Raw genomic sequence first — 17735 nt, forward strand, 5'->3', positions numbered from 1 at the left:
TGCCTGTTGCTCCAGCTTTGGTGGACTCTAGTTCATCCTCCTCTAATACGGTTCCAGTTTCCTTGCCTCCTCCTGAACCACGAATACCTACACCCGAACGATTCTCCGGTGACCGAAAAAAGTTCAGGGCCTTCAAGAATGCCTGCCTACTGTACCTGGCCCTCCAACCTAGAACTTTTGCTTCTGAGTTTGTGAAAGTAGGATTTGTCATTTCTTTATTATCTGAGGGACCCCAAGCCTGGGCTCATAACCTGCTGGAACAAAAAGATTCTGCTTTGAATACTATGGACACTTTCTTTGAGGCCATGACTCTGTTGTACGATGACCCCCAGCGTGCGGCCTCCGCTGAATCTGCCTTAGTTGCTCTACGGCAAGGAAAACGCCCAGTGGAAGATTATACCGCTGATTTCTGCAGATGGTCCACTGACACTAACTGGAATGAGGCAGCACTCAGGTTCCAGTACCGCCAAGGACTGTCTGAGATCCTTAAGGATGAACTGGCTCGAGTTGCTATTCCTGACTCTCTTGATGGACTTATTCACCTAGCCATTCAGCTTGACAGGCGCCTGCGGGAGCGGCGGTCTGAACGTGCTCAATCCTTCCAGCCTACACAGATGCTACCCAAGTTTTCTCCTGCTGTAGCACCCACATCTGTTTGCCCTGCAATTTCTGGAAGGGAACCAAAGCAAGTTGGCCTGGCCCGTTCCTCCCTTACTCTTGAGGAGAGACAACACCGCCAACAGGCCAATCTCTGCCTGTACTGTGGAGGGGCCGGACATTTTTTGCGCAGCTGCCCCATAAGACCCAGTAAGGTCTACCCACCAACTTCCACATATCTCCAAGTCTCTGGATCCTGCCATTCTTACCTTGTTCTCCCCATCTCCTTACAAGTGGCAGAAAGGGAGATTCGGCTACAAGCAATCATTGATTCTGGGGCATGTAGCTGTTTTATGGACTTGTCTCTGGCTAAGAAACTTGGTGTGCCTCTCTATGAAAAAAAGCAAAGACTTGAGGTTCTTTTGGCTGATGGTTCCCTGCCCAGTTCTGGAGTTGTCACCCAGGAAACCATGCCCATCTTCACTACCACAGATACCGGCCATCAAGAATTTGTCCGATTTGATGTCCTATGTTCCCCCATGTTTCCCATAATCTTGGGAATTCCATGGCTGCAGGCACATAACCCACAGATCAATTGGGCCAAGAAGGAAATCTCTCTTTCTTCAGTATATTGCCTGCAGCATTGCTTTACTCCCAGCTCCAGTAAGCCTGTTAGCTGTCTGGCGGTGCAACCTGCTCTCAGTAATCTCCAGTATGTTCCTCCAGCCTATCATGAGTTTATAGACATTTTCGACAAGAAAAAGGCCGATGTCCTCCCACCTCACCGGCCTTATGACTGTCCAATTGAACTACTCCCAGGGGCCGAGATCCCGTTTGGACGAATCTTCCCCCTATCTGAAAATGAGCTGGAGACCCTTCGAGTATATATTCACGAGAACCTTGAAAAGGGGTTTATCCGACCCTCTTCTTCTCCTGCTGGGGCAGGTATATTCTTCGTGGAGAAGAAGGATGGTACATTGCGGCCATGTGTAGATTACAGAGAAATCAATAAGATCACTGTAAAGAACAGATACCCACTCCCTCTCATTCCTGAACTCTTCCAAAGGTTCCGAACCGCCCGGATTTTCACTAAATTGGATTTGAGGGGCGCTTATAACCTTGTCCGCATACGCCAGGGTGATGAGTGGAAAACAGCATTTCGGACACGGTTCGGCCACTTTGAATACCTTGTGATGCCGTTCGGGTTATGCAATGCCCCAGCCACGTTCCAGCATCTAGTGAACGACATTTTTCGGGAATTCCTGGATTACTTTGTAATCGTATACCTCGATGATATCCTCATTTTCTCTGCCTCTTTGGAGCTTCATCGAATCCACGTAAAAAAGGTGCTCTCAACCTTGAGAAAACATGGACTATATGTTAAGGCAGACAAATGTGATTTTGAAAAAACATCTATTCAATTCCTGGGTCTCATTATCTCCACAGAAGGAATTTCAATGGACCCAAAGAAGGTGAAAGCAATACTAGACTGGCCAGCTCCTTCAGACAAGAAAGGTGTTCAGCGCTTTGTGGGGTTCTCCAACTTCTACAGGAGGTTTGTGAAGGATTTCTCCACCACCATAGCACCCATCACTCAGCTGACCCACCAGAAGGTCCGGTTCCAGTGGTCTCCAGCAGCCCAGACAGCCTTTGACAAATTAAAGAACCTGTTCACTTCCGCCCCAATCCTACGGCACCCAGATCCGACCCTGCCTTACGTATTGGAAGTGGACGCCTCTGAAGTTGCTACAGGGGCAATCCTGTCCCAACGGCAGGGACCTAAGTCTCTTCTTCACCCCGTAGCCTTTTTCTCTCGAAAGATGAGCCCACCAGAGAGAAATTATGACGTGGGAGATAGAGAACTTCTGGCCATTAAATCTGCCCTAGAAGAATGGAGGTACTTATTGGAGGGCGCCGCTCATCCCATTATGATTTTTACAGACCATAAGAACCTGGAGTACCTCAGAACAGCCAAGCGTTTAAGACCTCGGCAAGCCCGCTGGGCTCTGTTCTTCTCCAGGTTCAATTTCCATATTACATATAGGCCAGGTTCCAAGAATGGGAAGGCAGATGCACTCTCCCGAATGTTTCCGGACACCCCTGAAATGACAGAGCCAAGTACGATCCTATCTACCCAGAATTTTTTGCTTATCCAACCTGACTTAAAGACCTTAATCAAGAAAGCCTCAACCCAGTGCTCTGGATCAGAAGTTTCCTCACTGAGAAATCAAGATGGATTTTTGTGGCACCAGGATAAAATTTTTGTTCCCCAGCCAGTCAGACTCCAGGTTCTAAAAATTTCACATGACCATAAACTTGCTGGGCATTTTGGGATACGAAGAACCACTGAACTCGTTCAGCGTTCATTTTGGTGGGCCAGCCTAAGACAGGACTGCAGAAAGTATGTGAACTCTTGCACCATATGCCAGCGCAGCAAGGGTTGCAATGCCAAGCCATGGGGACTTTTGAGGCCATTACCCATTCCTGAACAACCTTGGAAAGAAATATCCATGGACTTTATAGTAGACCTGCCCCCCTCTGGGGGATGCACCACCATCATGGTGGTGGTAGACCGCCTTTCCAAAATGGCACACTTCCTTCCGATGATTGGCACACCCTCCGCCTCAGACACAGCAAACATGTTCATTAAAGAGATTGTCAGATTACATGGATTACCAGATAGTATTGTCTCCGATAGAGGGGTACAGTTCACCTCCAGGTTCTGGAGAGATCTCTGCAAATCTCTATCAATAGAAGTGTGTCTTTCCTCAGCTTACCACCCTCAGAGCAATGGTCAAACAGAGAGGACTAACCAGACCTTAGAACAGTACCTTCGGTGTTTCTGTACTTGCTCGCAGGATGACTGGATCTCCCTTCTTCCCTGTGCTGAGTTTGCATACAATAATTCTTTGCATGCAGCAATCAATCAGTCCCCTTTCTGGGCAAACTATGGATTCCATCCCTCCTTCCTTCCAAATACTATACCTGAAACTTCTGCTCCCGCTGTCCAGGATCGATTAAGGTTCATTCAATCCAACTATAGGTTGCTACAGGAGGCCATGCGAAAAGCCCAAGAGGACTATAAAAAGTTCCATGATAAGAGAAGAAGAAGGAATCCTGTCTTTAAGATTGGGGACAAGGTATGGCTTTCTTCAGTAAACCTCAAGCTCTCATGTCCCTCCCGGAAGCTCGGACCCAAATTCATCGGTCCCTTTGAAATCAAAAGAGAGATAAATCCGGTGGCTTTTGAGCTGGCACTACCCAATACTTACAAGATCCATCCGGTGTTCCACATATCCCTGCTTAAACCAGCTGTACCCAGTCCCTTCCCTGGAAGAGAAGAGCCACCTCCACCTCCAGTCTTGGTAGAAGGGGAAACAGAATTTGAGGTCGAAGCCATTATGGATTGCCGGAGGAGGGGTAGGCAGGTTCAGTACCTAATCAAATGGAAGGGGTACCCTCCCGAAGACAATTCCTGGGAGCCTGAAAACAATGTGCATGCTCCTAGACTTGTGCGAGACTTTCACAGAAGACATCCCGAAGCATTGGCCCGTTGGGGCATCCGGAGGCTGCCCCTTGGGGGGGGGCACTGTCAGGGAAATGTCCGTAGGAGAACTGGCTATAGTGTCAGTTGTCAGGGAGCCAACAGCAGAAGAAGGGCTCTAGGACCCAGAATCTCTGGCAGGAGAAGGACTTTAGGACCCAGTATCTCTACCAGCAGGTCACATGGTCCTATATAAGGAAGTCTGCTGGTGTCTGCAGTTGCTGGTTTGTCAGTCTTCCTGTGTCCCTGAACCTCTGTGAAAGCACTATTTGGATTCCTGTTGTGACCCGGCTTGTTCCTGACCTGTCTGATCTGCTCTTCTGGTTTTGACCCCCTGGCTTGCTTTACCGACTTGCTGTCTTCTCCTATACCTGATCCCGGCTAGTATTACGGACTTCGCTACAGTTACCTGTTCCTGCCTGCTTCCTGATACCAGACCTTTGGTTTGTCCCGTTTCTGCAACCTGCCTCATCCTCCTGCTGGATCTACTGTGTTTGACCCCTGGCCTGGCTTTCACTACTGCGCCTTATGCACACCTTGCCAAGTATTACCAAGGATTCTTATAGACTTTAACTCTGCTGTGCTTCCTGCATTACCTGGTGTCCTTCAGGTGCCCACCAGCTCTTATCTCCGGAATCCATCTGGCAACCTGTGCTTCTCTGGGCACTACACCCTCTGTACCCAACTTCAGGGGTGTACTGCACTCAGCCGCAAGGGGAGCCCTCTCGCCATTTCGGCCTCCAACCAGGTACGTGACAACAGCATTTTGCTTTTAGGCCAAAAAGTTCAATTTTGTTCTCACCTGACCAGAGCACCTTCTTCCACATGTTTGCTGTGTCCCCCACATGGCTCCTCGCAAACTGCAAATGTAACTTCTTATGGCTTTCTTTCATTAATATAGCTTTCTTGCTGCCACTCTTCCATAAAGGCCAGATTTGTGCAGTGCAAGACTTAGGCTACTTTCACACTGGGGCGGGCATTGGCGGTAAAGCGGCGCTATCTGGTCACTAGCGGGGTGGTTTTAACCCCCGCTAGCAGTCAAAAAGGGGTTAAAACCGCAGACAAAGTGCAGCTCTGTTTTCAGTGGGCAGGGGCGCTCCTACAGCGCTGCAAAGATGCGGTTTGCAGGACTTTTTTACTGTCCTGCAAGCACACCACACCAGTGTGAAAGCCCTTGGGCTTTCAGACTGGAGAGACAGGAGAGGCTCTTTACAGGCGCTATTTTTTCCTTGGCCTTCCACCATGCGTCACCTCTCTCCTCCTCCTAGGCGCTATACATCCAATAGTATTGCCTTTCGTTTCAGCCAACCAGGTCACGACCCGCTTCCTGATTGGCCAGGAGGAGGATTAGTGTGAGAATAGCGAATATTCATTGGTTGGGCTCGGAGCGCAGTGCACTGCGCCCCAAGCCCACCCTTTTGTGAAGTGTATTAGAGCCTTTGGCACTAATCACATGCTTAACCCCCCTCCCCCATTGGAATTCATGGCCCAGTGCCCTCTATGTAGATCAGGGGGCTGAACGCATGGATGGCGGGCGGTGCTCGTGCGTCCCTATTGGACGGGCTGCCACTGAATAAACCTCTGATGGCTTCACATATGTATTCTTTATACTGACATTCAATTATACACAGGTGGACTCTATTTACTATTTAGGTGACTTCTAAAGGCAATTGGTTCTACTAGATTTTAGTTAGGGGTATTAGAGTAAGAGGGCTAAATACAAATGCACTCCACACTTTTCAGATATTTATTTTTAAAAAATTTGGAAAACCATTTATCATTTTCCTTCCACTTCACAATTATGTAATACTTTGTGTTGGTATATCACATAATATCCCAATAAAATACATTTATGTTTATGGTTGTAACATGACAAAATGTGTAAAATGTCAAGGGATATGAATACTTTTTCAAGGCACTGTATCACAGAACTGAAAACAGAAAAATTGCATGGTAATGAAGAGGTGAAATTTTACAGTACTGACGTAGTCAGAAGAAGCCTATACCGACAGAAACATTAAGAACACCACTGCTGGCTGTCTCTAGGTTCAGTGCTTTCTATGTCACTGGCTGAAAACAGACAGCTCTAAAGTGAAGACAGGAGTATGTATCTGCATGTTTGTTCTGGATAAGTGGCTTAGAAAACACTAAGGCCGCGTACACACGGGCGGACTGTTCGCCCAACTTTGTCCGCTGAACAGTGTTTGGGCGGACAGTCCGCTCGTGTGTGGGCTTTCAGCGGACAGTTTCAGCGGACAGTTTGACGAACAAGGTTTTACGGAATTTCCGAAAAACTGTCCGCTGAAACCTTGTTTCAGCGAACAGTCCGCCCGTGTGTAGGCTTGTTCGTCAAACTAAGTTCCGCGCATGCTCAGAAAGGATTTACACGCCGAAAGTTATAATGCAGTGTATAGGACGTCGTATTTTTCGTCCCGTCGTACGTGCCGTTCACGTCATCGCGCACGGTTTCAGCAAACTGTTCGTTCGTCGTGTGTGGCCATGTCCGTCCATGCTAATTTTGAGCGGACTGTTTGCCGAAACTGTTTGACGAACAAGGTTGGGCGAACAGTCCGCGCGTGTGTACGCGGCCTTAGGCTCCGTTCCCACTAGCGTGACTTTTCATGTGACTTTGGTCACAAACACTACAAATTCTGAATGGACCCTCTGCACACTGCTACACCCTTCCCAGCAAACTATGCAATGAAAAGCAGGGATATTTCATTTTCGTGTTTTTCATTGCTTAGTTTGCTGGGAAGGGTGTAACAGTGTGCAGAGGGTCTATCTAGAATTTGTAGTGTTAATGTGTTGTCACACCTCTTTAGTATCTGATAGTTTAAATACATGTATAAGCTATTGGGCTTTGAGAACAGGTATCCCTTTTCTCTTTGGACATAAAGTCGCATGACAAGTTGCCGCCCATTTATTTCAATGGTACCTGCTCCCACCTATGCGACCTAAAGTCACAGCGGATTGGAAAAGATTCCTGCACAACTTTCATGCAACTTTCTTGTGACTTGAGTGCCAGGGAGTGTAAAGTCGCATGAAAGTCGCACTCAAAATTGCGTGACTTTTGTGTCACACTAGTGGGAATGCAGCCTAAAGCCATGAGATTAAACTCAAAGCCAAGCAACTAGCATTTTTAAGAAGAAAGGATCAGTAATGGCAGCTTGTATGACCTAACCACACAAGCACACGTTAGGGAAGATGGGGGGGAAAAAAATCTATAAAATATTGCCTAAAAAGAAATCTGAACAAGAACTATATACCAAACATGAGTATTTTAAAAGTTGGATTGGTTTTAAAGGCTTTGAAAGGCCACATTTGCTTTCGTGAAAAGTGAGTAAAGAATAGTCATACCTTTCGAAGAATAACCATTTCTTTTCAATATTTTGTATTTGTTGTATTTTCTGGAAATAAAATGATAAATATATGAGATACATAGATATAAGTGAGTAATTGATAGCATGTTGTTTTTTTTTTTCAATAACAAGGCTTTCTCTGCAGAATATACAATTTTATATAAAGTATGTGTGTGTGTGGTTAATAAAATTTGGAGCCCCTCCTGTGAATGAAGGAGCACAGGGGGCACATTGTCAATCTGGGGGAAGGGGAGTGTTAGATAGACTAGCAGATTTAGATACACTAACAATTTGAAGCTAAACTCCAGCTAATACTTTACAAGCAGTTATAGCAAACAGTTTTTTTTCCTTTTAGAATAACGTTTTTACAGTTAATGTAGCTGGAAAAAATATTTTAAGCAACAGACGGCACGCATTGATGAAAGACAGAAGTTGTCAGACAAATCTGATTTATTTCTATGAGGAGGTACCTTGAACCGAGGGGTGGCTGTGGATGTGGTATACTTGGATTTTGCAAAAGTCTTTGACACAGTTCCCCACACATGGCTGTAAGGGTATAGTAAGGTCCGCTCTTGGTACATTATAGTCCTGCCCTGTACACGCAGTCAAACTTTCCGACAACAAAATCCGTTGGTCGGAAAATATGATCGCTCTGAACGTGGTGACATAGAACACATACAGCGGGACTATAGACGGGACAGTAGCCAATAGCTTTCGTCTCATAATTTATTCTGAGCATGCGTGGCACTTTGTCCATCAGAATTGTCTACACACAATCGGAATTTAAACGATCGGATTTTGTTGTCGGAAAATTTTTGATCCAGCTCTCAAACTTTGTGTGCCGGAAATTCAGACGGAAAAGGTCCGATGGAGCCCACACACGATCGGATTTTCCGACAACGCGATTGGATCGCACATTTTCTGTCGGAAAGTCCGACTGTGTGTACAGGGCATTAGACTTAGCTCAATATCTCTCAACAATCTACATTATCTGCCCTGCACTTGATAACTAAAGATTTTAGTGGCAAGGAAACTAGCATAACTATTATTGATGCAATGCTACTGTTATCAGTTTGAATATACATTTTTGTTTTTTTTGCCTTTATTATGTACCACCTCACACCCGGTTGTATCTCTGTACCATGCTTATCTTTCACAATAAACTGATATTTTGACAATGAAAAATAAGGTGCAGGTTTAAGTCTACAGGCTTGGAAAAATCAGTTTGTAATTGGCTAAAGGACCATAGTAGAGTAGTGGTTAATGATTCTAATACTGGCCATACACTATACAAAAAAACATCGGAAATTCAGTCATTTAGACAGTTCGTTCATTTTTCAGTCAGTTAACGGGCACAAAATCTATAATCGTTGGGACGTTTTTGAGCTGAAAAAACAAAGGACAGGATTGGAAATTTTCTGCCGAACGAATGATAAATTGAAAGGTTAATGTGTTTCCCGTCCGAACTGTCTGCACTAGGTATATTTAAAAAAAAAAATGCATTCACTTATATCCACTGAATGATTTATCGGTCATTACATGATGGCACTATCGTTTTATGCTCGTGGCCGAATGTTAGTTTTTCCGAAAATGGGTTCGGCCAATTTTTCGTATAGTGTATGGGCAGCATTACTCTGAATTTTCTAGGGTTATCAGTGGTGTACCCCAAGGTTCAGTGTTGGGACCCTTACTTTTTAATATATTTATAAATTATATAGGGTCTGGGATTAAAAGTATAATTTCAGTCTTTGCAGATGACACCAAGCTATGCAGTGGAATAGGGATGAGCTCAGGCATGTTCGCATGGTCCACCTGCTCAGCCCGCCAGGACGTGGACCATGTGAACACGCCTGAGCTCATCCCTATTCTACTGCATAGCTTGGTGTCATCTGCAAAGACTGAAATTATACTTTTAAGGCAGTGAGACATTGCTTGATCTCTGCAGCCCCACATCAGGACAATGTCTCACTGCCTGCGATTAGTGCAGCGCTGCGCCGACTTTCTGGCAGCCTCTGCACGTGGACCATGTGAACATGCCTGAGCTCATCCCTACAGTGGAATAACATTCTTACAGGATGTTTTCAACTTACAAGCTGACCTTAAAGTGGTTGTAAACCCTTACAAACCACTTTGACCTACAGGTAAGCCTAGATTAAGGCTTACCTGTAGGTCCAAGAAATATCTCCCAAACCTATACGGTTTAGGAGATATTTGCTCGAAGACGGGCACTGCTATCTACGAGACCCACGGAGACCCACCAAGACTTCGCTGGCTCCTGTGTCAGGTAAGTGACACATAATGGACTACTATGCGATGCATAGTAGTCCATTATGCTTTGCCTTTACAGGGAATGAAAGAGGAAGTAAACTCATCAGGGTTTACTTCCTCTTTAATGCACCGTTTAATTGGGCAACTATCTGGCAAATGAGGTTTAATAAAGTTATGTACTTAGGGGGTTAAGAATATGCATGCATCATACATACTAGGGGGAGTACAACTGGGGGGAATCAATGGTGGAGAAAGATCTGGGTGTTCTGGTAGATAAGACGTTAAATAATAGCATGCAATGCCAAGCTGAGGTTTCCAAAGCAAGCAAAATTCTCTCTTGTATTAGGAGAGGTATGGACTCCTCCAGAGAGATATAGATATCATTTTTATCTATATATAGATATAATAAGGCCTCATCTGGAATATGCAGTTCCGTTTTGGGCGCCAGTTCACAAAAAGGATATTGGGGAACTGGAGAAAGTGCAGAGAAGGGCAACCAAACCGATAGAGGCATGGAGGAGCCCAGCTATGAGGAAAGATTAGAGGAACTGAATTTATTCTCTCTTGAGAAAAGGAGATTAAGGAGTATATGATCACCATGTATAAATACATAAGTGGTCCATATAGTGAATCCACTGTGGTTTAGCACCTACAATTGTTGGTGGTCACATTGAGGCTTGGCTCCATCCAGGCCTTCACTGTGGTTTAGCACCTATCATCATTGGTGGCCACATTGAAGCTTGGAACACACGCCGTATACCATGTTGTGTGTGGCTGTGCAGTTAAGTGACATCTGGAGCTTGACTCTATCCAAGCCTTGCTGTAGTTTAGCACCTATCATCATTGGTGGCCACATTGAGGCTTGGAACACACATGCTGAATATGGCCACATGTCATTATGTTGTATACAGGTTGGTTTAAATATTATTGATTATTGAGTACATATTATTGCGCAGTGCATGGCAATAGACTCATACTCCAGCTGAAGTCTTTGTAGGCGAAACGTGTTGGGTTTGATTAATCCTTTCCATGCCATTGCGCCTTTTTGAATTTTATGCTTTTGTGATCACAGAGGAGATTTTTTTACTTGATGCAATAGATCTTGGAATATATGTAAAGCCTTTTTATTCAAAATAAACCCGTAATCATATGGTTTTTCACTATGTGGAGGCTTTATGTTGTTTTTTATGGATACAGTTAACTATAAACCTACCAAATGGTTCTGTGGTGGAAGAAGGTTTTTTACCATCTGGCACATTGCCACCCTGATCCATATTCTCACATGCCGGGACGAGGTTGCCTGAGGTGGCTCAGCTGAGGAGGAGGAATTGCACCACTCGCTATCCAGAGCTTTGATATCACAGGCCTGATTGATGCTACCTTCTGGTAAGCGTATTTAATCTTGGGTGGTGGATGCACACACAGCGGTGCCTCCTTTAGCCCTGCACTACTGGATTCTTTCCCATCAATATATACTAATGGATTAATGTTTTAATCGCCAATGGGACTACTATACTACCAATGTTGATTTACAATTTGCACAGTGCACTTTATTTAGAGACACTATCAATCAGATGATAGTGTTAGGCCACGTACACACGACCGGACTTTCCGGCAGACTAGGTCCGATGGTCTTTCCGACTGACTTTCGGCGGAGTTCCGACAGACTTTCCGAACGAATGGACTCGGCTACACACGAACGGACTAAGTCCTTTCGAAAGCCCGTTGGGTTTGACCGTGATGATGTAAATGGAACTAAACAAGCAATTTCAATAGCCAGTCCAGAACAGGTTTTCTGATTTTAGTCCGTCGGAATTGAGTCCGTCGGATAGATTTGAAACATGTTCTATTTCTAGGTCCGTCAGATTTATTTTACAAAAAACAATCGGACTAGCCCACACACGATCGGATTGTCCGACGGACTAATCTCTTCGGACCTAGTTTGCCGGAACGTCTGGTCATCTGTACACGATATCAGAGTTTTTTGTATATGCTGATCACTATTTATTTTGAATATCACGGTATATTGATATGTCAATACTCAACATTTGATTCTTAGCGTTGCTTTTCACTTTATTCAGTCACACAATTTTTGTTAAGATTGTAGTGCTGGCTGCCAGTGTTTATTTATGTGTATAGCGCAATATTTTTTATATTAAATCAAAGTCAGTTAGCCAATCAGGGGATAGAGGGGGCGGGGCCAAGTGGCAGCTCCATGTCTGAATGGACACACGGAGCTGCATCTGGGCACGGATACCCCCATAGCAAGCAGCTTGCTGTGGAGCACTCGACGGGGGGGGGGCAGGAGCAGCGAAGAGGGACCAGAGAAGAGGAGAATCCGGGCTGCCTTGTGCAAAACCACTGCACATCAGTGGCGGTGCATCCATTAGGGCGCACGCCAGCCACCCCTTCTCTTCAGCCACCCCTCTATCACCAATACATAAATTCATGAAATGCATGAATCTATCTACGGCAGCTGCTTCCACCCCCTATTCAGGCGCCCAGCCTCTTTTTGGTCCCATGGCACCTGAATTACAGCGGCAGGGGTGTTTTTGCACCTGATTAGAGCCATAGGGAGAATTTGATGGGCACAGTGGCAGCACTTGATGGGCACAGTTGCAGCATTTGTTGGCACAGTGGTAGCATTTAATGGCACAATGGGAGCATTTGATGGGCACAGTGGCATTTGATGGGCACAGTGGCAGCATTTGATGGCACAGTGGGAGCGTTTTATGGGCACAATGTCAGCAATCGATGGGCACAATGGCGGCAATCGATGGGCACAGTGGCTGTGAGATGTTACAATCACTTTAAGTGTAGTTAAATCGGTTAGTGTCAGGGCTGGGCTCAGCCCTTCCTTCTCAAAGCTGGCTCCTCAGCTGTCGGCTAATTGCCAGCTCCCATCTCTCCACAGTGACTCACCTGTTGATTATAGCCTGCTCATCAGTCCTGCCTACTTAAGCCGTCCAGTCCAGATGATCTCTGCTTTCGCCTTGGTCACATCTCTAGAGATACTCTCCTGTGTTCCTGTTAAAGACTTGCTTGGCTGACATTCCTTCTGGCTCCAGATCCTGCTTGCTGTTCTACTATGCTCATCTCTGGCTCCCTGACGTTTTGGGTTGTCTAACTATCCGTTCTTGTTCACAAGTGTGATTTAACTGTACTTCTGTCTCAGTCTGATTCATGGTTTCTGACAGTTAGTTCATGTAACACTCCCCTACCCCAAGATTGACACCGCTGTTGTCCAAAGGTGCCTCCTTTTCTTATTCCTCCAGAGTGGAGGCACTCTAATACAGGAGGTGTGTTACTGGCCAGATCACCAGGTGAAAACAGAGGGAAAAAAGACTAAATAAAAGAAAACAAATGCAGCCATCACATCTAATGATTGGTAAGCTGCAATATATTACATTTTTGGTTTTGTGTTTAACACCTTATTTTAATGCTTATGCTGCTAGCATTAGTAAATGGATAGGAAGGTATACTATATTTATTTGTTTAAACCTTTGTTCTGAGGGCAGCACAGTGGTGTAGTGGTTAGCACTTTCACCTAGCAGAAATAAGGTCGCTAGTTCAAATCCACGGCTCTTTAACCATGTGATCGAAAACACAGTCACATGTAAACATGGAGATGCCGGTAATCTGCCCAATCAGTTGCATCTCCTCACAGGGGGACAGCTAGGGAAGTAATCAGGGCACTGATCATCAGTGCCCTGATTACAATATAGAAAAAAAGCACTAAAACACAGTGCCCACCAATGCCAGCATACAGTGCCCAATAATTCCAATGATCAGTGCCCACCAGTGGCAGCAATCAGTGCCCACAATACCACAAATCAGTGCCCATTAGCCATGCCAGTCTGTGCTGGCAATCAGTGCTACCCATCAATGCCCATCAGTGTCTATCCATGCCTATCAGTGCCCGCCGCTGCTGCCTATTAGTGCCCATCAGTGCCACCTAACAGTGCCCATCAGTGCGGCACATTAGTGCCTCCTCATCAGTGCCCATCGGTGCCGCCTCATCAGCGCACATAAGTTAAGGCTAAAAATTACTTAGTTACAAAATTTACTGACAAAAAAAAAACTAAAAATAGGATTTTTGTACTGTAAAATCCTTTTCTCTGAAGTTCACTGACTGACACAGCTCCTTATTCTTGACCATAGGGTTGTTACGCCACCTTCAGGAGAGGACTAGGCAGAACATGTTACACATGTACAAAAAACAGAATTTTATAGTTACGCCCAAGGGGCGGTCCCTTCAGTAACAACCCCCCAGCCTGCTTCCTGCAGCTTCAGTAGGTCAACAAACAGTATAACGGAAATCAATAGGAGGGGAGGGTGCTGTGTCAGTCAGTGAACTTCAGAGAAAAGGATTTTACGGTGAGTACAAAAATCCTATTTTCTCTTTCATTCACTGACTGACACAGCTCCTTATTCTTGACCATAGGGACGTCCCCAAGCAGTGTCATAAGGAGGGGTGGGAAACAGCATAAAACAGCATAAACAAAAACTTCACCCACGACCAGAACCAGAATAAAAAAACTTCACCCACGACCACAAGTGCTCTCTAACAGGGGAGTCACCACCTTATCTAGCCACATCAGAACTTGCGGCCAACAATGCAACAGTGCATAATACTCAAAGGTAACTGTATTTTCTTTTAAAAAAACAGAAAAAAATAAGTGCAATTGCAACATTACACGGCCGCCTGCAAAACTTTGTGGCCAAAACAAGCATCAGCCGATGCGCTTACATCCACTTTGTAGAATTTGGTAAAGGTGTGAACGGACGACCAAGTGGGCCATGACAGGAAAGGGGGACACCTGCCCCTTCAAGGCATAGGCCTGGACCCCAATCTGTCTGATCCACCTAGAAATGGTGGCCGACAAGACCGCCATTCCTTTTTTTTGGACCAGCTACCAAAACGAACAAAGAGTCTGACTTATAAAAGGGAGCTGTGGCAGACAAATACACCCTTAGAGCCCAGACCACGTCCAAGGAACGAAGGGCCACCTCCTTAGGATGTGTCAATTTAGGACACGGAGGTGGTAACAAAATGTCTTCATTGATGTGGAACGCCAAAACCCCCTTCAGCAGAAAAGAAGGTTGCGGACGCAACACCACCTTATCCTTATGGATAACCAGATAAGGCAATTGGAAAGACAAGGCCGCCAGTTCCGAAACCCTCCTGGCCGATGTAATGGCCGCTAGAAAAAACACTTTCTGGGAAAGAGTTAACAAGGGAATTTCCCTGATGTTCTCAAACGGCGGTTTCTGAAGTGCCGAAAACTCCAGGTTTAGATCCCAGGGGGGTGGACGCACCGGAGGAACTACATGTTGGACCCCCTGAACAAAAGTGCTCATTAGAGAGTGAGATGCCAGGGGGTCACTGAAAAAATACAGCCAAGGCTGATATTTGTCCTTTAATGGTGCTTAAAGCCAATTTCTGGTCTACTCCTCGCTGCAGAAACAGCAGGATCCTGGAAACCGAATAGGTGAGCGGACGCCATCTTTTCTCCTCACATATAGAGATGTATGCCTTCCAGGTACGATGATATATCTTCCGAGAAGAAGATTTCCGTGCTCTCAACAATCACCGAGTCCGATAGGCCCTGGTTCCTTAGCACCTGGCTCTCAACAGCCATGCTGTTAAAACCAGCGATGGTAAACAGGCCGGAGAATAGGACCTTGAGACAGAAGGTCTTCTCGCATCGGTAGTCGCCAAGGAGCATCCGCAACCAGGCATACTAGGTTGGCATACCAGGGGCACGAGGCCAATCTGGGGCAATCAGAATTACTGGAATCCCCTCGGTCTCCCCTCTGCGGAGCAGACGTGGCAGTAGCTTTAACGGAGGAAAGGCGTAGATCAGTCAATACTGACCCCACGGAGCCACCAGCGCGTCTGATGCGTCTGCCGAAAAATCTCTTGACCTGGATACGAATCTCGGCACCTTCCGATTGAGACGGGAGGCCAGGAGATCCACGTCTTGTGTGCCCCACCGCAGGCACAGAAGCCTGAACACCTCCGGATGCAGCCTCCATTCTCCTGGGTCCAGCATCTGGCAACTTAGGTAGTCCGCCTGCCAGATTTCCACTCCCAGGATGTAAATGGCCAATAGGGCCAGTACATGTCGCTCTGCCCACTAAAGGATGTGAGCGACCTCCCGTGCTGCAGCCAAGCTTCTTGTTCCTCCTTGGTGATTGACATATGCCGTTGACATATACCGTGGCATTGTCTGACTGGATCCTGATCAGACGCCCTCGTAGTCTCATCGACCATGTGGAGAGGCATAGCCTGATCGCTAGTAGCTCGAGCACATTGATCGATAACTTGGATTCCTCCCCCGACCAGAGGCCCTGGGTCGACTGTACTTCCAGTACTCCACCCCAGCCGGTCAGGCTGGCATCCGTTGTGATCACTGTCCAATGTAGAGGTAGGAACGACTTCCCGGACCGAAGCGCCGGGGACCTCAGCCACCAGAGCAGGGAGTCCCTGACTGACTGGCTCACCCGAATCTGCCGATCTAGGCATAACAGAGATTTGTTCCATTTCATCAAGATCTCCTTCTGTAAGACTCTGGTATGAAACTGGGCTTACGGTACTGCCTCGAAGGAGGTCACCATGAGTCCCAGGACTCACATGCAGAAGCGTAGCGACGACCACCTGCGGTTCATCAATAGTTTTACCGTGGCTCTGAAAGTCTGCATTTTGTCTGAAGGGAGAAACACTCACGATTCCATAGAGTCCAACAGTAAACCTAGGTACTCCAAACACTGAGTCGGTATAAGCACCGACTTTTATAGGTTTAACAGCCACCCAAAATCTTGCAAGGTTTGCATGGTGATCGCCACATCCTGCTTTAATTCTGAGGCAGAAGATACTCTCAGGAGGAGATTGTCTAGGTAACCTATGATCGCGATCCTGCTTCGTCGCAACAACGCCAAAATTGGAGACAATACCTTGGTAAAGACTCGGAGTGCTGAATCCAAGCCAAAAGGGAGAGCCACAAACTGGTAGGGAGTGTCCCCTACTGCAAATTGCAGAAATCTCTGATGCCGGAGACATATGGGTATGTGTAGGCACGCATCTTGGATGTCCAAAGATGCCAGGGAGTCCCCTTGATGGAGTACAGCGACTACAGAGCGAACTGATTCCATTCTGAACCTCTGTACTTTCACAAAGCAGTTTAGGGCTTTTAGGTCCAAGATTGGATGTACCCCTTCCTTTTTGAGGACTACAAACAGATTGGAGTAGAACCCCTGGAACCTTTCCGACTCCGGAACAGGTACTATCACCCCGCGACTTAGCAGGTCCCTTACCACCCCCATGAGGGCCTCCCGGCGAGCCGGGAGTAAGGGTATGCTGGAAGGGAAGAATCTGTTCAGTGGCCAAGAGAAGAATTCTATCTTGTAGCCAGAGGAAATCAGTTTGCAGAATCATTGGTCAGACAGCCGAGAGGCCCACCAGGCTGCAAACTCCCGAAGGCGACCCCCCACCCGTGAGACGGGCGGGGCAAACCTTCATGCAGTAGCACTTTTGCTCACAGGCACACGGGTCCCAGAGACAGCACGGACCATTCCCATTGCGCTGCGGGACTCGGGCACGCGCAGTAGGGAACTGGGAAGTGAAGCCACAACGATTAACTTCCTGATTCCTTCACCGAAAATGGCAGCGGCAGCAGCCGAGAGCGGATCGATTGATCGTCTCGGCTGCCGACATCGCTGGATCCTGGGACAGGTGAGTGTCCATTTATTAAAAGTCAGCAGCTGCAGTATTTATAGCTGCTGGCTTTTAATATTTTTGTTTCCAGTGGAATCCCTCTTTAAGGCCTTGCACTAACTGGTCTGCTAGTTCTGCGCAGACAGGAGAAGCCTGTTGCTCCCCCAATTCGCAGTGCAAAAGTTTTGCCCATTCAGTGTCTGCGACATGAGTGCAGAGGCCAGTACTGGTCGCATTGCTGACCCCACAA

At 46.5% G+C, this 17735-nt stretch overlaps 1 protein-coding gene across 2 annotated transcripts in view; it reads right to left on the reverse strand.

The window, feature by feature from the left end:
* MYO7B (myosin VIIB) overlaps positions 1-17735 on the reverse strand; it is a 523403-nt gene that overhangs the window by 449571 nt on the left and 56097 nt on the right. For both annotated transcript variants that reach the window (XM_077488413.1, XM_077488412.1), the window contains exon 2: positions 7499-7548. In XM_077488413.1, the coding sequence (XP_077344539.1) occupies positions 7499-7516 (18 nt within the window). In that variant the 5' untranslated portion in view covers positions 7517-7548. The remainder of the gene's footprint in view (positions 1-7498; positions 7549-17735) is intronic.

The sequence above is a fragment of the Lithobates pipiens genome, unplaced genomic scaffold, assembly GCF_037356315.1.
Source record: "Lithobates pipiens isolate NorthernLeopardFrog02 unplaced genomic scaffold, aLitPip1_a1.2 Scaffold_18, whole genome shotgun sequence".
Taxonomy (NCBI): domain Eukaryota; kingdom Metazoa; phylum Chordata; class Amphibia; order Anura; family Ranidae; genus Lithobates; species Lithobates pipiens.